Here is a 22,559-nt window from a genome sequence, read left to right on the forward strand (position 1 = left end):
TCTAATACTCCGGGACGGAGGGAGTATTAATAAAGAGCAAAATAGTTAAAGTAAAAAAATGAAGAAAAAATTGTAAAAATAATGTTAATAGATTGTGGATTTCTACAATATAAAGTTTAGAAAACATTCCTTCTAAGAAACGGATTAAAATAAAAATAATTTCTATTTTTAAAGGAAAAAAGTAATTTATAGTATGTCACATGTCTAGACTATCAAAAGAAAACAAAGGCTCCCAATAAAATCTGATTTAACCCAAAAATATAACAGAAGGACGCTCACACAGGCTTCCGTAAATTTGCAGAAATCACAGCGTATACAAGTATGAGAGAGACCAATCTGCTCTTACTATAATATCTTGAGATTACAAACAATCCTGTTCATGCTGGTCACAATTTCACTATGCTGACTGTAACATCTTCTTGTAGTCCTGGAAATTTCCACTGAAAGGAGTCACCCGACCATCGGTTACAGCCCATAATTGATCCACACTACCAGAGATCAGATGCTCGTCGTGACTCACCTGCACAAGACATACCAGTTAAACTAAAATCCACACGCTGATGATTGTCGGTCCTCAAATAAGGCTTGTATGATATGTAATAATACCATTAACACGCCTCCTTGGAACAAGACAAGTCCTTGGATCAATGCTTCAACGGCATCCAAATCCTATAATTTGAACATTAAACATCAGTACCAGCAAACAAGAATTTTCTTTTTCCCATCTACTAAATAGTAGTTTCAGTGAAACATCTATTTTCAGTGCCCATAGTAAACACTTCATAACTATAATACATGACTTTTAGAATTCCTTCAAATCTTCCAAGTGCTTGTTTCATATTTTTATGATATCTTCGAGACTAGAAGATTACAGATGCCTTTTCATGAAGTATCATAAATATCTGAGAAGGAAATGATGTCAAATAGTTTATCAGAAGAGCAATTTATCACCAATCAGTGGGATACTTGGAGACTGTCATAGCTTGATGACAAGTGAATTCACAAAATCGGTATTTACTGGGGTATTGCGCTTGGACAGAAGTATTGAAATTGCTAAGGGAAAGAAGAGAAAGAAATAAGCATGTGAAGGAAACAACAGAAGAGATCTAGTTTGTTCAATCGTTTAACCCTTAAAAATTAAATGGGACACAATAGAAACCACCAAAAATTCACAGTTGTTGCTTTTGATCAGGATTTCTAATGAAATATACAAACTACAAAATTAACTGATCAGATCTTCTAATCAATATTAAATCAATAACTAAACAAATCAGCCTCCCCCAAATAAAAAGAAAAAAGAAATAATGCAAAAGATAAGGACATAATATGCACACAATCTCCCACAAGAATCATAAGGGAGAAAATATAAAAAATTTAGTTAGTCATCTTACAAGATGGTTTGATGGCTCGTCAAGCAGCAAAATATGTGGCTTTTTGAAAGTAATCTTAGCAAATGCAACCCTGCTTTTTTGACCACCTGGCATATCATTTAAAACAATTTATATAAATGTTTGAGTACTCTATCAATTGTTCAAAAACCTTCTAAAACCATAGTCATTAAAGAGAGTGAACCTGATAGTGTGTACATTGGCTGAAGGGCAAGATTCCCTGTTACACCCAAAGAGCCCAGATGCCCTCTTAACTTCTGTTCTGGCACTCCCTGCACACCAACATATACAAGGTTATCTAGCAAACAAAATCATACAAGACCAATATGATTAGGCTTAAATTTACTAGCGGGCATTATGTATTTAAGGATAGACTTTAAGTGCATTTTAACCATTAAAACATTTAATATTTAAGCAAAAGAAACATTAAGTGTATTTACTATTTAATCATATTATTCTTTGGATTAGGTCTGTAGCTAACACTTGAACCCCATAAGTGACATGTTTAGGGATGTAGCCCCACATAAAGTATCTCGAGCGACAGATCATAATCAAGCCAAATAAAAAATCAAGACTTGACTTTGACCACATTACATTAACCACAGTGATTACTGAATTATTATTAACCTGAGGCACTGATCATATGTTTGCAATGATAAAAATGGGAAAATGCTTATCATTCTAATGACGGGTGAGATTTACCGGAAAGCAGCGCATCATATACAGAAGTGGATTTGAAGAGAGGTCTAAACCATCAACGTGATGCTGGTTAAACACAGCAATGCGGACCTGAAAGAAAACATAAAAGAAACATCATTCTCAGGAGTGTAGATCAGTGATCAAGAATAACAAGCATCAATCCATTTGTTAAGCAAAAGTAAGCTTTTGCAATTCTTTCGTCATTGAATAATAAACATATATTTATAAAGTTCTACTAGGCACAGTCTGGTGCAGATAGAACAATGCATTACAATTTGAAAAAAGCAAAGAAAAGAAAATGGGCAGATGGTGTAATAAAGCATGGATAACAATGAAACATAGATATATATGTCATTTGAAGTTTGGACAGGGTGGAATAACCAGCTAGTAAAAATAACTGTAAATTGTCTAAATGAATCAGAAAACAATAATTACAACTACTAGGAGTACCTTTGCTGAACGGAAAACTGTCCCAGAGGTTGGTTGAAGCTCTCCCGATATAAGTTTGAGTATTGTTGACTTTCCAATTCCATTAGGACCAACCACTGTAATGTGTATACAGTCACAAACAAATTCCTCAAGTATGATATTAAAATTCTAACTCTAATGGAACTAAAACTAGAGGACAAGTAGGTTTTCAATGTGCTCACTTATCATGACTACAATCTGATAGTGAAAACTTAAAAACAATTTAGAGATAGGTCATATAAATCTAAATTGCATTAATCAAGTTGCAGTAACTTCATAAATGACTTACTGGCTACTCGGCTATCCAGATCGATTCCAAAATTCAAGTTCTTAAATAATATAGGGCCCCCAGGATATCCAAAAGATGCATCACTGCAATCATAACAAAGATACTTGGATTAATCATTAAACTATCTGAACTAAATACATATGCACTAAATTGTTAGAATGAATCAGATGTTGAACCTGAAGCTTATGATCGGTGGGCCTGGTCTATCATCAGGAGATGGAAATTCAAACTTGTAGCTGAAAAAAGGAAAATTAAAGTCAACGAAACTCATGAGCATTGGTGCAAAATCTCATCTTTGATCCACACAAGTATGCAGAATCAACAAATATAAAACCTAAAATTAGCACTAAAACTGAAAAACAAAGTACAATTTGAGTTAGAGAATCCATACTCAGGGTCATTTATAATTTGATCCACATGACCCAACCGATCTAGTGCCTGAAGGTACAATAGAGAGAATTATCAATAAAAAATAGAGTAACTTTTAAGATTCAAAAATAAAATGAAACATGCTACGTCTTTTAATTATTTCATCTTCATAATATTAGGCCTGAAAGCATCTGGAAGGATTTAACAAACGAATCTCCTGGAAATTGTAAATATCATAACAGGACAGCTAAAAGCATAATTACCTTAATTCTTGATTGAACGAGAGACGCACGCTTTGCATTATACCGGAACTTGTCAATGAATGACTGAAATTCAAAGTTTAAAAAGAAAAGGCATTTATCAAGTTCTCAAGAAACACAAACAGTAAGAAATTTCTAACAAGCACATAGACAAATAAAAATATACTCATAAAATTAGTACAATTCATTTATGAACAAGAACCTGCATATGTGCTCTAGCACGTTCATGTGACTCGAATGCTTTTGTCTGGTTCTTGAGTTGTTCTTCTCGTGTCCTCTCAAATGTATCATAGTTACCTCTGTACGCAGTCAACTGTTGTCCTTGGAGATGGAGGATATCTGTAACCACCTGGAAAAAGAAGGCAGTTAATAAAAATTGTTCAAGAGTAAAGCACAAAAAGAGCAATTACAGATGGTATGGATTTCTAAGGACATGAAGTCCTACGGTGTTCAAGAACTCTCTAGCATGAGAAACAACAATAAATGTCTTTGGCCATTTCACCAGGTAAGTTTCTAGCCATAGGACTGCATGGAGATCAAGATGATTCTGCCACATAAGTAAAACATATGTTAGTGACATATTTACCACTGCTTGATAAAAAAATAAGCATAAAGTACCGTTGGCTCATCAAGAAGTAATAGATCAGGCTCAATAAACAAGGCACGAGCAAGCGCTATTCTCATCCGCCATCCTCCTGAAAAAGCTTTAGTTGGCTTCTTCTGCATCTCCGGAGAGAAACTGAGACCCTATAGAATTTCACACATACAAAGAAATCAATTGTATGCTTCTATCAGCAACAAGAAAGAGTTGAATCAGCCAAGTAATTTCGCCGGAGTAAATAGAAGTGTGGACATCAACAATCAATATATGATCATAGAGAGAATCAAAATAATAACTGGTGGTTACAATCAGGCCACGAAAACTTAGCTTGTTACTTGAGAGAAAGATACAGAAGAAAGCACGTCGAGTTCACGGAAGGCGTGCATCATTTCGTCAAAGTCATGAACTTATATGATTGAGGAATATTCACCCCTTATATTGATTCATACCATACATCTAAGTGCCAAGAAAATACAATGCAAACAAAATGCCAATGAAGAAGGTACAATTAACTATCCAGGGAAACTACAATACCAAGGTACCAATAAAGGAAAAACCCTCTTAATATAACATGACAGAGTCAAATGAAGCAAAAGCATGCACAAAAAGTGGAATCATTTACATGATAGAACCCATAAACAAACATAAGTCCTGTAGCATCTTTCTATGCGCCATATTTCCAGGACACAGAGCTCCTAAGATAGTTCCAACATCTAACAAACTTGGGAAAGAACTATAAAATCCAATAAGTAATCTAACCGCAAGAATGGATGCTGCTCGAGCCTCAGCAGAATAAGCGTCAATGAAGTCAAGCCTTTTATATATTTCTTCAAGCCTCTCAGAAACTGAATCTTTATCGTATCCTTCAATTACCACCCCTTTGCTCTTTCCAGAGTCCACATCTTGATCAAATTCTTTCTGAATAATTTTCAGAAGATTTCAAAAATGAAGGAAATCAGTGGTAATTGGTAAATAAACATAGAGTTCAAAACATTGGCTGAAGTAATCACTTTTGCACTAGTGCCACTTTAAATGCAATATTTCAACCTGTAACCCAAGTAAACGTGATTCTTCCTCCAAAAGCTGAATTCTCTCCACATCAGCATTCAACACACACTGCAAGGCCGATGTAGTATCACCAACTACTTCTTGCTCAACATGTAATATCTGGCAATTCTTGGGAATACCGTCAATAGCATGCATGGCCATGTACCGAAGAAAGGTTGTTTTTCCAGTACCATTTCTACCAACGAGTCCTGCATCCAAAAGTAACATAAACCAATAGCATAAACACGATCAGCAAAAATTATATTTTGGAGACTTATAAGTGAAACATGCATGAAGTAAACCCACATAGGTTTGAAGATCTAGATTGAGCACAAGAAAATTAAAAATTAACAACCAAGACTTCTCCTTCAAATAAAGTAAGCTCATTGTTAAATTGCAAGTACAACTAACCATAGTGCCTCCCATAAGAGAGTGTTATACAACCATCCACAATAAGGTCACGCCCTCCAACAGATATGTTGAAGTTTTCCATGTGTATATCTCTGACAGCAGGCCCAGCACTGTTATCATGGTTTACAACTACAGCCGGCATCCCAGCTTGGGCTGCTTCCATTTCCTTCAAGTGAGTTTGGTATTGTGCCTGTTAAGAAGAAACAATTATTAGTAAGCTGAATACATGTGCAGACAACCATCACACCGATACCATCCCCTTTAACCCTACTTCTCCTAGTAATTATCTTTACCTCCCAATGAAACTGATTAATTTAACTAGAAATTAAGTTAACTAGAAATGCATATGAAAATACATGCCACTCTCAATGTTCACATTTGACTATTTGAGGCTTCCTGAATGAATTAATCAAACATAAAAATATAACATTCCGATATAACAGTATGAGATCAATGTTTCTCCACTATACTTATACCTCTCTCTGTCTATCATCTTTTCTTTTCCTCCTTTCAAGCTTCATCTTATCACGCTCGGTCAGAAGAGGACCATCCACAGGTTCCGGTTTCTTCTTTGGAGCGACTTTTTCATCCATTCCATCATCCATTCTCAATGGTGCCAAAAGGCTTCTAACGGTGGGTTTTGCTTTAACCAATCCATGCTTCCCAAACTTCTCAGATATTGTACTACAAACCTACAGTAAATTTCACAACAAAGCCTAAATTTTCGGAGGCAGAAAATCAGAATTGCAGTTCACAAATAAAGAGGGGGAAAGAACCTAATAGGTAAGCTAGTTTAAAAATTCGACTATTACTTTCAATAGTGATAAATGAGAACCTACATTGATTACATTGGGGCATTCAAAACATACCAAAAATTCGACATTTTCATAAGAAAATTCAGGATAGTGGGGAATATAATTAGTTAATAATCACTAAACAGGCAGAAATCTACTGAATACACTTGCATAAATGTAAAATCTAATAAGAGGAACAAAAATTCGAATCAATTGCAATGACATTTGAGAATAAACTTTTCACCAATACTAACAATAGCAGCAAAGAAACAAATCGTGAATTGGTATTAAGATGTGGCATCGATGCATACCGCGCGGCACTCAGAGAAGTCGGAGACGCATCCGCAATCGATGAGGAGTTCGCCGAGGGCTTCCAAGGCGCCTTCACCGTCGACGCCGAAATCAAAATCCTCATCGGCGAGGACATTGACGATGTAATCGACAATTGGCTGATCGACATCCTCAACGCGCGGCCCCAAAACCTCATGTAACACCGCACTTGCCACCTCCGTCATCTTCGCCTCACTCTTTAGGGTTTAGGGACAGTTATTTTTTAGATATTGCAAAACGTAAAATGGAGGCTGGAAGTCGCCCTACGCCTTATTCAATTTTGCAAGATTCATCACAGAAAGTTCTCAATTATTTTGTTTATTAGTACTCCTCCCTCCGTCCCACAAAAGACGTCACATTTCCTTTTATGGAAAAAGTCCTCTTTCAGGTGAATATAAATATCATATTTTCGCTCTCCATTTAACACACAAAACAAAATCTCCTAAAATCATGTGCAGTACCACAAGTGTGACATCTTTTGTGGGACGGAGATTGTACTATAAGGGGCCGTTTGGTAGCTATGTTTCGCCTAGATAAGAGATTAATCTGGGTTTATTTGTGTGTTTGGTAGTTATGTTACCAAACATAGTAGCCCGTGTTTTATTTCCGGCCCGCACAAAGTCCACTGAAAATCTTATGTTTTAGTCATATTTGTAACTACCCAAAATCCTATGTTATTTATCATGGAAGCCTAGTTAAATTAGCAAAATACAATTTTACCCATCAAAATTTCTAACTCATCAATTTTACTTAGTTGTTGTATTGAAGGACGTCATTTTCCTATTAAATAATATTAAGAATTTTGTTGATGTCAATTTGTTGTTCTAATTATATTACTTTGTTATTTTATTTACATTATATTATATTATAATATTCTCATTATATTACTTTATGTTCTCATTATATTACTTTACATGAAATCGTATTATATTCTCATTATATTACTTTATTTACATTATATTATATTATACTTATAATTACGTAATACTTGAAGACAATTACTTTTGTTTTGAACATAAATATACGATGTTGTTCAATCCACAAACGCTTTAAACTTCAAAAAAATTGAACATATAAAATTTGGTACTTGATAAAATATTTTCATATAGAATTTGTCCAAAATAATAATTGATTATTCATAAAATTTGTCCAAAATTATTAATGCTCACAAAAATAGAATACCAAAATAAATATAAGTTTTTTGATATAAAGATGCTAATTTTTGTAAGGAGTTTAGCTTGAAAAGATGTTAATTTTAAACAAAACGATTTTATAGGAATAATTAAGGTAAAATGATGATAATTTAGTAATTAACTTAAACTAATGAGGATAATTTTGACAATCATAATTTTAATCCTTACTTGTGACTTATTGTACCAAACACTACAATAAGATAACTCACAATTATCTTAATCTACCAAACACCCAATATATGTAAATTAACTAATCGAAACTATGATTACTATCATAATGGTATCATGTCTAGTCGAAACATGACATAGATACCAAACGAGCCCTAATAATAGTCACTTAGATCACTTCTTAGAGCATCCACAATGATTCTCCTCTTGCCACATCATCCCAAGCAACTGGACAAGCAATAGGCTAGCCACATCATCAACACTATTAATAAACAACTAATAAATTTACGGAATTAAACATAAAATGTGAAATTAAACATACAACACATATACAGGAAAATTCATTCATTTCATAAAATAAAAAAATTTACATTAATTAAAAAAAATATCATACAAAAAAAATACATAAAACCAAAAAAAACGATCGTCGTGCAGTCCTCCGCACCCACAACTCTTCAATTAAATCCTTTTGGAGTTGTATATGCGCATCCACTTGGCGCATGTCCACATATGCCTGGAGGCGGCCGGCTTCATTGTGAGGTACCCCCTTCGTACGTTGGGGGTGGCCACGCCGTGGCTTGGACCGGCTTCATCGTCATTGGCCCAATTAGTTAGTTGTACACCTTCATCTTCGACTATCATGCTGTGCATGATGATACAAGCGTACATTATAGAAGCAATGCAGTCGACATGCCACAAACGCGTTTGACCCCTAATTGCCGCCCATTGAGCCTGAAGCACACCAAATGCGCGCTCCACGTCCTTGCGCGCCGATTCCTGCCTTTCCGCAAAGTAGGCCTTCCTGTCCTCATTTGCGCATCTGATCGTCTTCACAAAGACGAGCCACCTAGGGTATATCTCATCCGCCAAGTAGTAGCCCATATCATGCTGGTTGCCGTTGGCGACAAAACTGATGGCCGGACCGACGCCCTGGCCCTGCTCGTTGAAAAGGAGCGACGAGTTGAGGACGTTGAGGTCGTTGTTCGACCCGGCTACCCCAAAATAAGCGTGCTAAATCCACAGCCGATAATCAGCTACGGCCTCGAGGATCATCGTGGGATTCTTTCTCTTGTAGCCGGTGGTGTAGAACCCCTTCCAGGCAACGGGGCAGTTCTTCCACTCCCAATGCATACAATCTATGTTGCCTAACATTCCCGGGAATCCATGCTTCTCCCCGTGCATCTGCAACAGGTCCTGACAGTCTTGGGGGTTAGACCAAAACTCATGAATTAAAAGGCTATTATCCATAAAAAATTAGACAATGGAAAGTACTCTCTCCAACCTTCATTAAATGTCTAATTTTTCCTTTTTTGTCCGTCCGTTAATATATTTGGTCAGTGGACCCTACATTCTATTAACTCACTTTATTCATATTTTATTATAAAATAAAATCAATATATAAAAATAGGCTTCACATTCCACTAACTTTTCTACCCACTTTACTAGATAAAGTCAGATAAATTCTTAATCATAGACAGAAGAAGTGTTTTTTAAGCTATTACATTGGTGAACAAATTCTATTATCCCACACAAATTTGGCATATACTTCTACCGTCCATAAAAAATAGTTCCATATTTAGACGGGCATATGAATAAGGGATCTTATTTCACTAATTTTATTAGAGATGCTTCTAATCATATTCTGAAAAAATTAAACAAAAAACATCAATATATTTTTATTGAATCAGAAATAATTCATTGTAATTGAAATACATAAAATAAAGAGAAGAATTAAAAATCAGACAACTCTTTTAGAAATGAGTTTATACTGCTGCCTCATCCTCCTTATAACCGACATATCCAAATCACCACGCCCGCCCAGCCGCGCCTTGTGGTTGCTGATCATCACCCCCAGCCGCCGCAGCAGCCACTCATCCTCATTGTAATACGCCTTCACGCAGTAATACCCGAGCTTCAAGCAGAACGCCACCCCCACCGTGCAGCAGCACACGATGTCCAAAATCCTCGAAATATCATTATAATACGATATAAAATTCAAGGCCAGCAGATAGCCCACGCACATGAACACCAAGCACGCCTGCAGCAGCACCACGAAGGCCCGGTCGGGCAGCACGAAGATGATGATCAGCGTCGCCGAGATGAAGGCCAGCGTGTTCGTCGGCATGAAGTAGCTGTACTTGGTGGTCCCCATCACCATCCGCCCCGGGGGGTGGTCGTTGCCAGCGTCCGCCAGCTGGCGGCGCTCGGTGTTGGTGTTGCCCTCGGCGGAGTAGACGCCGCCCGGGGGCTGGAGGACGCCCTGGTAGGTGGTGGTGGCGATGAGGACGGCGACGACGAGGATGGTGTTGCGCATGTCCATGGTGAGCTCCTTTGTGATGAAGAAGTAGGCGCGGGTGAGCATCTCGGCGCATTTGTTGGCGTGCTTTCCGAGGAGGTAGTTCACCATCCGAGAGGGGCGGCGGGGGAGGCGGTCCTCCTCGCCTCCTCGTTCGCGCGTTGTCAGAGGCGCTGCGCCGGCGGTTTTGAGCATCTCTACGGCGTCGCCGTTTCGGTAGTGGATGGCGATGTCTAGAGGCGTCTCGCCGTAGTTGTTGGCTTTGTTTACTTTCACTAATGTTGTCAGTAGTTGGAGTAGCTCCTGCACCAACAACCACTTCATAATCACACATTTAACCTATACTTTCACAAAAAAGTAGTGTTGTTGTTATTATTCTCTCCTTCTCTCGTTAATTGTCCACTTTCACTTTTGACTATAAATGGTAAGTAAGCTCATATTCTATTAACTCCTTCCTCTAACATTTTATTATAAAACTAATATATAAAAGTGAGACTCGTATTTCACTAACCTTTTCAACTTACTTTCTTAAAACTTGTGTTGGAACCAAAATGGACAATTATTGAGTGACGGATGAAGTATCATTTAAAATTAGTTACCTTTTATTTATAATAAATTTTCTATCTAATAAAATACTCCCTCCCTTTCCCCTGTGAAATAATCCCCATTTGGGATGTCCGCGATTTACAATTTCATTTACTTTTTTCTATTTGAAGTAAATAGACCCCACCATTGATCATCTAATTTCATTACACTCACATTCAATTATAAAATCAATATATAAAAATGAGGTACACATTCAACTAACTCATTTCTCTATTTCTCTTTATAAATTTAAAACAATTTCTTGAAATCTATGACAAGTCAAAATGAGACTATAAATAGCGGATGGAAGAAATAAGACTCGTTTCCACTAACAATATTTTATCATATTTCTCTCTTACACCATCTTACTTTGCCAATTTTATACTCCCTCCATTCCATAGTAACGGAGGCACACGAAGATTAAAAAAAATTGTGTTAGGTGAGTTAAGTAAATGGAGAGTAAAGTGGAAAATGAAAAAGGTAGAGAGATGAAGAAAGAAAAAAGTAAGAGAGAGTAAAGTAGATATGGAAAAATGTGTTGACTTTTACTAAAAAGGAAAATGACTCTATTACTATGGAACGTACCAAAATGACAAAATAACTCTATTACTATGGAATGAAGGGAGTATTAAACTCATGTTGTATCCAGCCAAAACTATAATCCACCTATCGCATAAAAATATGGACATTTGGGACGGCATGAAAATTAATGCACAATTGATAAAGTAAGAAAGATAGATGAAAAAAGTAATTATAGTATTGTTAGTGGTGAACGAGACCCACTCTATTAGAGAAGAGAAAGAAGTTATAAAAAATAAAGGAGCTAATGTTATAGGACGACCCAAAATGAAGAAAAGAGTTTATATTTATTTAGGACGGAAGGAGTATTTTATTGTTCAGTTCTTTTTTCCCTATTTTGACATTTTAATTCGACTCCGAAATTCATGCCAGATCAACACAATAACGACACCACGCGACGATAAGGCCAAGTAAAAAAGAAATTAAGGATAAAAGAGCAAACCCTGCATCGGCAATAACGAGCTGCAACGTGAAGGGTTGTGTTCCCATTCGCATCCTTGATCGACAGATCCGATTCCTTAGCCACAATCACCAGCCAATTCACGAGCAACCGAGCCGCCTGCACGTTCTGATTCTCCAGCGCCACGTGGACCGCCGATTGCCGCCGGTTATTCAGCACCGCCATAGACTCCGGGCACTCCACCAGAAGCCCAGCCAGAAGCTCCATCTGGCACGCCTTCCCCGCGGCCGCATGGTGCAGCGGAGTAAGGCCGCCCTTGCCCTTGATGCAGACCAGCTTGCTGTCCAGCTTCACGAGGGCGAGGGCGGTCGAGACGTTCCCCTCCACCACGGCCAGGTGGAGCGGGCTCAGCCCCTTCGGGTTGAGCTTCTTTCCGAGGGACGGCATCAGGTTCATTACCTCCAGGGCCAGCGCGGTGTTCCCACTCGCTGCTGCGTCGTGCAGCGGCGTGTGGGCGAATTGGACCTTGTCCATTTTCTGCAGCCGCGTGGGGTCGTCCTCGAAGGCCGAGTAGAGGAGGTCGATGCAGCACCCACAGTCGCATTCGCAGTCGCAGTCGCAGATCTTTATCGGGGCCGTGTACTCGGTCCTCTTCTCGCACTCGCACTCGTGCATTTTCGCGGTTCGCGTTCATGAGCAACCGGAAGCTTAGAATTTATACACGGAGTGTGTCATAAGCTACGCCTTTTTTTTCTTCTTCTTTTACTTTATTGAGGTGTGTGAATTGCACCAATTGCAGGTCTCTACTTTTGATAAATTGAGGGGCGCCATTTGCGTATGTGAGTTAATATATTATTGAAATTTATTAGCAAGAGCAAAGAATCATGAAGGTTACTCTATTTAATCAAATGCAATGATTTTATTATTTTTGTCGTACGATTATATACCTTACTTATCAATGACACTTAAAAGGATAGTGATCGTACTGTTGTTTCTCCCTCCGTCGAGTACATAGAATATTTACTCCCTCTATCCTCAATTAAGAATCACATTTTGACCGTGCACAAGTTTTAAGAAATATAAATAAAAGTTGGTTGAAAAAGTTAGTGGAATGTGAGACCCATGTTTTTATATTGGTTTTATAATAAAATGTGAGTGAATTGAGTTAGTGGAATGTGGACCTACTTACTATTTATGGTAAATATGAAGTGTAGCTCTTAATTGAGGACGAATCGAAATGGAAAAGTGTGACTCTTAATCGAGGATGGAGGGAATACTAAACTGTGTTTAGTTTGTAAGATTGTATCTCGAGATTAAATATATAGTTTGTTTGATTCATGAGATTTAATCTCACAACTTAATTCTAGATGAATAATTACAAAATAATTAGTCATAGCACTCTCCGACAAAAATAATTTCACAACTTAATCCAAAATTATACCTTGTTACTATTTTATTAAGGAAACCAAACCCCACCTGTTTGGATTAATTATTTCCAGTTACATTGGTGGACTGGACATTTAATTCATTTAATAATCCAATTCCAAGATAATATGAGCTCGATTTAGCTACATAGGAGTATCATTTATTACTAGAACGGTAAATTCAATGTTTACATATCGTTAATTTCTTTAAGTTCTTGGTCAAGATTAATTATTTACAAAAGTCTTAAACACAAATATAATTGGGCTATTTTGGTCTGGACTGGGGTCATTGAGAGAAGCGGATGCAATTGGGCTATTTTATACAGGCTCAACTCATCTTATATAATTAAAAATTTTAATATAATTAAATAATTAACCACCAATGTTCTAACAGCTACATAAGTTTCAATTAAAATCCACACTAATATTAATTTTGACTGCATTTGATTTTTGTTATATTTTTATTCAAGATGTGAAAAAGATGATGGTGCAGTTTATTTTAAAAGTACTCCCCCTTCTCATATCAATAGGCACCCGTATTTTTTACTATTTTTGGTAATATGCGCTATATTCCGCTAACTCATTCGACTCATATTTTATTATAAAATTAATATATAAAGTAGGATAAATGTTCCACTCACTTTTTCCACCTACTTTTCATTACATTTCTCAAAACTCGTGTCAAGTCAAACGATGCCAATTAATAGGGGATGAAGGGAATATTACTCATGTCTTGGTATCCGAAAGTCAAAATCTAATGAGCAATTAAGGTTTTTTAAATTTGTTAGTTAGTTCATACTTTCTCTGTCTGCGAATAAGAGTCTCATTTTTCTATTTTTATTCTTCCGTGAATAGGAGTCCCGGTTCATAATACCATAAATAGTAAAAAAGTCTCACATTCATCAACTCATTCCTATATAAGTGAGATTCATATTCCACTAACTTTTTTCCACCAACTTTTCATAATATTTCTTAAAATCTATGCTGAAAATAAATGAGACTCCTATTCATAGACGGGGGAGAGTAATTTTAGTTTTCAAAATATAATATCACCTATTATGTCATTATGCACTCCTAATACTCCCTCCGTCCCGCTTAAGATGACACGTTTTCCTTTTTAGTTTGTCCCAACTAAGATGAAACATTTCCTTTTTTGGTAACTTTCTCTCTCTAATTAATACACTCAACCACTTTTTCTCACTCCTATTAAATATCCATCTTTCTTTATCTCTCTACTTTAATACTTACATCCACCTTCTCTCTCTCCAATTAAACACTTTAACCAATAACTCCTAAAACCCCGTGCCGGCTAAGCAATGTGTCATCTTAGTCGGGACGGAGAGAGTATAAAATAAAGAAGAGGAAAAATGTACAAAGTCAACAAATAATTTAATGAGCTATGAAACATTACTATCTCCGTCCCACAATAAGTGTCACATTTTGTCATTTTGGTCCGTCCTATAATAAGAGTCACATATTTATTTTTACCATAAATGGTAAGTAGACCCTACATTTCAAACCAATTCTACTCACATTTTATTATAAAACTAATATATATAAGTGAGATTCATAATCTACTAACTTATTCAACCCACTTTTCTTTACATTTCTTAAAATCCATATCCATACTAAATGTGACACTTAATGTGGGACAGATGCAATAATATATAAACAAACAATGCCCAACCCACTTATCAAGTGGGCGTGGGCTGGGCTAAAAAATATTACAATATTAAAAACCTGGGCCATTCCAACTTGCTTTGGACATAGGCCCGGGCTGGGCCAAGCCTGGCTTAACCTATTTGATAACTTCGGTTCTGTTCGCAGTGCTAACTTCTTAATTTGCTTGGTTCATACTTCCTCCGTCCCAACTTAAGAGTCCTAATTAGTTAGGGCACGAGTTTTAAAAACGGTAAAGAAAATGAGTTGAATAAGTTAGTGGAATATGAGTTTCACTTATATATATTACTTTTGGAATGTGATCAATTGAAAACTCTAAATATTGTATAAACTCAAAACTATAATCTGGACCATTAAAAAAACATCAACAGGAAAATGTCAACAGAATTTCAACGGTAGTCAATGATTGATGTTGTGTTGATATTGTGTTGATACTGTGTTGACATTAAAATCTTGAAATTTTACACTGTGTTGATATTGTATTGAAACAATATTGAAGTTGTGTTGAGAAATTTTGAGTTTGTACAATATATAAGTTTGCATTTTATCACTACCCTATTACTTTTATAATAAAATGTGAGTGAAATAAGTTGATGGAATGTGGATAATACAAATATGCATACCGCAGGAGGGAGGTGATCAATTGCTAACTAATTAACAATCCAAAATTGAGACCAACTTTTAACCATTAGATTAGAAGATCTTGTGGTTGATACAATGCAAAGTATAATATATTTTAAATTTAAATAATTATTAATTAAATTAAAAGGGTATTAATGTCAAATCCTATATGTAGTAATAAGTAATTATAACTAACTACTTACTCTCTCCTCAAAATCATCTCAAATCTTTAAATTTACGTAACTCTCTCAATTTAAATTATTTTTTTCGCAAAAAATATATCAAATTAAAGATAATTTAATAAGGATTCCAACGATATCTCAATTGCATATGTTCCGACGATGTTTGGGTGATGAAATTTGATAAATTATATTTCAATTTTCGTACATGTTGATAAGCAGCTTTTATCAACAAATGCAACAAAAAATCTCAATATATTATAGGCAAAATCTCAATATTATGCATGTCCAATCTCAATAAAAATGTGTTGATTTTTTTCTTGTTCTTGTATTGATATTCTAATGTCATATTATTGATATTTGTAATACACAATGTTGATATAAAAAAACACCCACGAAAATTATCATATGATAACATAATGATGATATTACCCTTTTGTTGATATTTTGTCTACTATTTATTGAGATTTGTGAGCTTTAATCTCATCCACTCATTTTAAAATCCAAGGATGGAGATTTAATCTTGATTTTGGATTAGGGTGCTATAAGCATTAGAATAGACCCCACCGCGTGATATCCATACATAGTTAGGTTTAGTTAGGATTTTTTTTATTATATAGATTAAGTTTGTTAGGATTTATTATTATTTAATTTAGAATTAGGTCACCATTTAAATTAGGATTTGGTTCTATATTTTCTCACCTGTAAGCCTATAAGTATCTAGTCTCCATAACGATGAAATCATCTGTCTCCGGCCTTTACTTTTATCAGTATGGCCTACTTACCATTTATGGTAAAAGTGAAATAGAACTCTTAAGTTGAGACGGATGGAAATAGCAAAAGAAGACTCTTAAATTGAGACGGAGAGAGTATTAAATTGAAAAGAGTGTAAACATGTGAATGGCCAAGTAAAATAAATATTTAATCATGTATATTTGTCGATAAGGATAACACACTAATTAAGGTCTTAGACTTTTAGGCTGCTAAGTCGATGGTAGTTGTTAGACGAGAAAATTTGATGTTTTTGTCAGGCTTCAGAGCTCGTTAAAATGCAGGGGAGACTCATGGGTATACACATTCTCATGGTTGATCCGTAGCTTATGGAGTACATGATAGGCTCAGTAATAGGACTATAGGTAAAATACTCCCTCCGTCCCATAAAAATATATGCACTTTTCATTTTTGTATGTCCCATAAAAATATGAGCATTTATAACTAAGAAAAATTATCCCAATTTATTAACCTTATATATCAAGTTATTTACAACTTATACCATCATAAAAAACACATATAATAATGCAGGTCTCACTATTCACTAACGCTACTTTAACTACTCTTCTTTTCATCTCTCTTATTTTATCAATTTTATCTTAATTTCCGTGTCATATCATATGTTCATATTTTTATGGGATGAAAGGAGGACATAGGTTTCTTTTGGACTAAACATGACGGTAACTACATTGGTGATTTTCCAAGAAAAGCTAGACAAAACATGGGTATTAAAAGTAGGAAATCTCATCTGGAGTATTATTTTGAGGGCATGTGATAGTATCTATGGATTCTGCTTACTCATTGTAGTGTAGTGAATGACTAAATCAATCCCAGATGTAGAAATTGACTACATAAAATATTTACCATGGTTCTAGCTACTGGGACAGCAAGAAACACACAATTTAATAGTAATATAAAGATCCCAATAATTAAATTAGAAGTCACGTTCTATCATGTTACACGTTGGTGAATAAAGTTGGTAATATTCCATGGATTAAACTCGAAGGAAGCACAAAACTCTTTAAAATATTGTCACAGTTAAGAAAAGTATATACTTGTATATGTATACATAGGACAATGACTTCTACTCACGATTCACGAGCACTTTTATTTTATTTGGTCGTGCTTTAAGCAACCATTAACAAAAAGTTTAAACGGTAGTGATAATAAGTTAATAACATGTACACAGTGCAACTTTCCTAGTTTAATTTAATTAAGATTCATCAATAAACTAGCTAACACAATATCCTTTTCAAGGGATGTAATCAATTGCTAACTAATTACCAATCCCAAATTGAGACCAATTTTCAACCATTAGATTAGAAGATTTTGTGGTTAATATAATGCCAAGTGTAATATATTTTAAATTTAAATAATTATTAATTAAATTAAAAGGGTATTAATGTCAAATTCTATGTGTAGTAATTATAACTAACTACTTTCTCTCTCCTCAAAATCATCTCAAATCTTTAAATTTACGTAACTCTATCAATTTAAATTATTTTTTCGCAAAAAATATATCAAATTAAAGATAATTTAATAAGGATTCCAACGAGATCTCAATTGCATATGTTCCGACGACGTTCGGATGATGAAATTTGATATTTTTAATTTTAGTTTTCGTAAATGTTGATATCCAGATTTTTATCAATAAATACATCAAAAAATCTCAATACAACCATGTAAAAATCTCAATAAATATGTGTTGATATTTTCTTGTACTAATGTTGATATTCTTATATCATATTGTTGATATTTGTAATACACAATGTTGATATAAAAAAACACCCACGAAAATTATCATATGATAATATAATGACGATATTACCCTTTTATTGATATTTTATCTACTATTTATTGAGATTTGTGAGTTTTAATCTCATCCACTCATTTTAAAATCCAAGGGTGGAGATTTAGTCTTGATTTTGAATTAGGGTGCTATAAGCATTAGAATAGGACCCTCCTTTTAATACTAAAAAGACAAAATATAACTAATAAAATAGCAATTTTCTCAAATAATGACTAGTAATAATAGCTAGTGGTCACAAAAATAAAAATGTCTTTACCAAAAAAAAAAATGTACTATTAGTTTCACAGAAAAAAAATCAATACCTCCCCATCAATGAACTTATATGTCAGTAACTCCAATTGAATCCAATCCAATCTGAGCGATTCTTTGATGAGATTCCTCACGCTTGATGTTCTTAGAGAGCCTTAGACCAACCGAGTTGCTTGAATTAACGACCTTTTCAAATTGATGCCACCATTGCCATGAGCATTGTCGCACAATTTTCGAAAATCTCCAACAAAAATCAAAACCATCTCTCTATATTAGCGATCCCGTCCCTTCCCTATGCTACTCGGACAAACTTGCACCATTGTTTCATCGATGATGCTGTCGGATGAGCATTGTCTTCGCCTGCATCGCTACCAACCTTTTGCATCATCAGTTTTAAAATCTTAAATAAAATCGAAAAGTTTTTTACTTACAAAACCAGTTAGTAGTAGAAGATTATGCCACCATATTAAGGAGGAGTGACATTGACACACAGCATCAAAAGTGAAAAGCTTATGCCACAATATTAATGGCTGGAATTGGCCCCGGCTCCTTTATTGGCTGTTGATTCCACAAAAATCCCTATATATGCCTTGCTTTGCTTCATCACGTCCATGCACATGCCAAAATATGTCTCTCTGTCACTGCGAGACTGCGGCGGAACCAAGAAGAGAAACAGAGGCGACCATAAAGATATGCGATTGCGACTGTGACTGCGACTGCGGATGCTGCATCGACCAGTTGTACTCCGACATTGCAAAGGAGCCGAACTGGCTGAAGGATCTGGGCGAAAAACAATTCGTCCAGACTCCGCTTCACGAGGCAGCGAAGGCGGGGAGGACCACTTTGGTCGTGGAGATCATGAATCTGATGCCGGCCCTGGGAAGGAAACTCAACACGGAAGGGTTCAGCCCCCTCCACTTGGCCGTGAAGGAAGGGAAGGCGGACACGGCCCTGGCGCTGGCGGGACTCGACAAACAGCTCGTGTCTGTGAAGGGCAAGGGCGGCCTCACTCCCCTGCATTACGCCGCGGCATTGGCCAAACCTTTAGATGCTAATGCGCTGGAGCTGTTACTCGGCCTTCTGGCCGATTGCCCGGACGCCATATCCGCCTTGAATAACAGGAAGCAGTCTGCAGTGCACGTGGCGCTTGAGAATGGAAACGATGAAGCTGCTCTCTATCTCGTGAATTGGCTCATCATCGTGGCCAAAGAAAGTCTTCTTTCTAATGGGGATGATCACGGAAACACCACACTTCACGTTGCAGCTCGTTATTGTACCAACAAGGTTTGTTGTCTGTATAACCGAACTCCACATCAGTATGATATTATTCGCATTCTATTTTAGGATTACTGATGGGGTTGAGGTTGAACTAATCCTTATATATTGTTTGCAACTTTTATTTATAGATATTGGTCTCTAAAACTATAAACTTTGGTTAAATTTTGGTATTTCCTACGAAGTTTAAAATTGGTCTTTAATATCACAAACTTTACATTTTGTTTGTTATTTCCCATAACAGGTTATTAATCATCAAATCCAACCAACTTCCATGCATTTTTTATCTTACTCGGGACTACTAAATCAACGTGATTTTCTACGTAACCTTTTATCCTATTTGTCACGAACTTTAAAAAGTAATCAAAATATCATAAACGTTTCATGGTAGTCCATGTATAATACTCCCTCCCTTTTCCATTTTGATCCGTCCCCAATTAAGAGTCACACTTCATTTTTACCATAAATAGTAAGTAGGTCTCACATTCCACTAACTCAATTCACTCACATTTTATTATAAAACCAATCTAAAAAAATGGGTCCCACATTCCACTAACTTTTTCAACAAACTTTTCATTACATTTCTTTAAATCCGTGCCCGGTCAAAGTGTGACTCTTAATGAGGGACGGAGGGAGTAATATTTAGGCCGAAGATATCTTATTTGGATTGCCATGGGAAATAACAAACAAAATGTAAAGTTAGTGACATTTTAAATCAATTTTAAAGCTCGTGGGAATACCAAAATTTAATCAAAGTTCATGGTTTTACGGTACAATGTCCCTTTTATTTATTCTCTGATGTGGGATACGGTTTGCTGGTGCAGGGTGTACTGAAATCACTGACCAAATTAGTTATAGTGAATAAAGAGAACGACTACGGGGAGACGCCTCTGGACGTGGCCATCCATTACAACAACGGCGACGCCAAGTACGCTCTAACGCAAGCAGGAGTCCCCATCACGACTACGAAAGCCCAAACTCCCCGGAGCAGCAAACCATCATTGATGGTTCGATATCTCCGCGAAGCATACGCGGACGAATGGCCCGAGATGCTAACCCGCGCCTACTACTTCGTCACCAAGGAGCTCACCATGGACATGCGCAACACCATCCTCGTCGTCGCCGTCCTCATCGCCACCGCCACCTACCAGGGCGTTCTGCAGCCCCCTGGCGGGGTCTACTCCGCAGAGGGGACAGGGGCCCCAGAGCGCCTGGCGCGTGCGCGGCGGGTGCTGGGCGACAAGCACCACCCACCAGGGCGGATGGTGATGGGGACCATCAAATACAGCTACTTCATGCCGACAAACACGCTGGCCTTCATCTCGTCGACGCTGATCATCATCTTCGTGCTGCCCGACCGCGCCTTCATCATGATCCTGCAGGCCTGCTTGATCTTCATGTGCGTCAGCTACCTCCTCGCGCTGAATTTCATATCCTACTACAACAGCTTCTCGAAAATCCTGGACATCGTATGCGGATGCACCCTCGGCGTCGCCTTCCTGCTGAAGCTGGCATACTATTTCGTGATGGCGTACTACAACGACGACGAGTGGCTGCTGCGCCGGCTCGGCGTGATTATTAGTAACCGCAGGGCGTTGGTGAAGGGGAAGAGTAAGAAAGATGAATCGGAGAAGAAGATGTCGATTTTGGGGAGGATGAGGCAGCAGTACCTACTTATTAGTAAAAGACCTGCTTAATTAATTAATTAGTTAGGACCTCACTATATATTTTCATCTGAATATGCGTATGTGTGTGTGTGTGATTTTTGCCACCCGTTGATGATTTTTTTATTCACTTTTTTTATAATAAGGGTGCGTTTTTACATTATATTCAATTAATAATACTGTGTTTCTTTTCTTGTTAAAGTTCTGATTCCACATTTCTTGTATTTTGGATCCTCTGTCCTACTTTTAGTGGTTATTGAAAGCTATTGTGCTTCCTAGATTCTTGAATAAATGGTCTATTTATTAATGTTAATGTTATGTGTTTCCTGAAGAAAGCAACTCTGCTGCTATGAAGAAAAAGGAAAAACAACACGATAGCTATGGCGTTCTTCAATCTTTAACAAGATCAAACCATTAAGCTTCGTAGCTTGATTAAATGAATAAAATTTCAAAACGAATTTTTTTGATAATGCTATGCAAAGTAACACCAGAATGACGGTGATCTTGTTGAAAAAGTAATTTGCGGTCATGGATCTCAATGAAGAGACATGCACCTTCTTGAAGAGTCGCAGAGAAACTTTGCTCTATCGACAATCGATAGGATTCTAGACGGAAAACTAAATAAAGATAAATGATAAATAATTATGATTTCATTGATTGAATAATGAGAATAACAATAGGTCCTATTTATAATACTCCTACGAATAACCTGACTATATAATAATAGAGATATGGGAAATATTCCGAAAATATAATCGTATCAACTACCCCACGGTTGAAATCCACCTTTGTCCTCAAGGTGGAAACCACGACACAATGAAAAGAGTCGAAAACAACAGCTTTGACGAGATATCTCCCCCTGGATCAAATATACAAGACTGCTCAGTCCAATTATATACACTCCATTTGGCACCGTAGAAAGCCTCCGTGACAGTGGCAACATTGTCTCAAAATGAGAACTATTAGGCTGCGTTTGGTAACACGGAATTGGGGCTGCGGAATTGGAATT

The 22,559-nt window shown here is 36.6% G+C and overlaps 3 protein-coding genes across 3 annotated transcripts; 1 reads left to right on the forward strand and 2 right to left on the reverse strand.

Annotated features, from left to right (window-relative positions):
* Window positions 1–261: 261 nt before the first annotated feature.
* ABCF3 (general control non-repressible 3) lies at window positions 262–6,933 on the reverse strand. Its single transcript, XM_048115987.2, has 18 exons — window positions 6,638–6,933; window positions 6,009–6,224; window positions 5,533–5,722; window positions 5,122–5,330; window positions 4,834–4,992; window positions 4,092–4,220; window positions 3,919–4,020; window positions 3,676–3,822; window positions 3,477–3,539; window positions 3,236–3,282; window positions 3,021–3,080; window positions 2,845–2,927; window positions 2,538–2,632; window positions 2,091–2,177; window positions 1,573–1,660; window positions 1,392–1,477; window positions 607–669; window positions 262–520 (listed from the first exon to the last, which is right to left on the reverse strand). The coding sequence occupies exons 1-18, from the start codon at window positions 6,839–6,841 to the stop codon at window positions 398–400; spliced, it is 2,151 nt and encodes a 716-aa protein (XP_047971944.1). The 5' UTR covers window positions 6,842–6,933; the 3' UTR covers window positions 262–397.
* Window positions 6,934–9,668: 2,735 nt separating this feature from the next.
* On the reverse strand, window positions 9,669–12,667 carry LOC125216055 (uncharacterized). The gene is made up of 2 exons (XM_048117665.2): window positions 11,920–12,667; window positions 9,669–10,616 (listed from the first exon to the last, which is right to left on the reverse strand). The coding sequence occupies exons 1-2, from the start codon at window positions 12,550–12,552 to the stop codon at window positions 9,756–9,758; spliced, it is 1,494 nt and encodes a 497-aa protein (XP_047973622.1). The 5' UTR covers window positions 12,553–12,667; the 3' UTR covers window positions 9,669–9,755.
* Window positions 12,668–19,230: 6,563 nt separating this feature from the next.
* LOC125210235 (uncharacterized) lies at window positions 19,231–21,837 on the forward strand. Its single transcript, XM_048109803.2, has 2 exons — window positions 19,231–19,895; window positions 20,711–21,837. Exons 1-2 carry the CDS (start codon window positions 19,239–19,241, stop codon window positions 21,581–21,583), a joined length of 1,530 nt encoding a protein of 509 aa, XP_047965760.1. The 5' UTR covers window positions 19,231–19,238; the 3' UTR covers window positions 21,584–21,837.
* The last annotated feature ends 722 nt before the right edge of the window (window positions 21,838–22,559 follow it).

This window comes from Salvia hispanica, chromosome 3 (assembly GCF_029641045.1).
Source record: "Salvia hispanica isolate PSC_SH4W2 chromosome 3, Shi_PSC_v1, whole genome shotgun sequence".
NCBI classification, from domain to species: Eukaryota; Viridiplantae; Streptophyta; class Magnoliopsida; order Lamiales; family Lamiaceae; genus Salvia; species Salvia hispanica.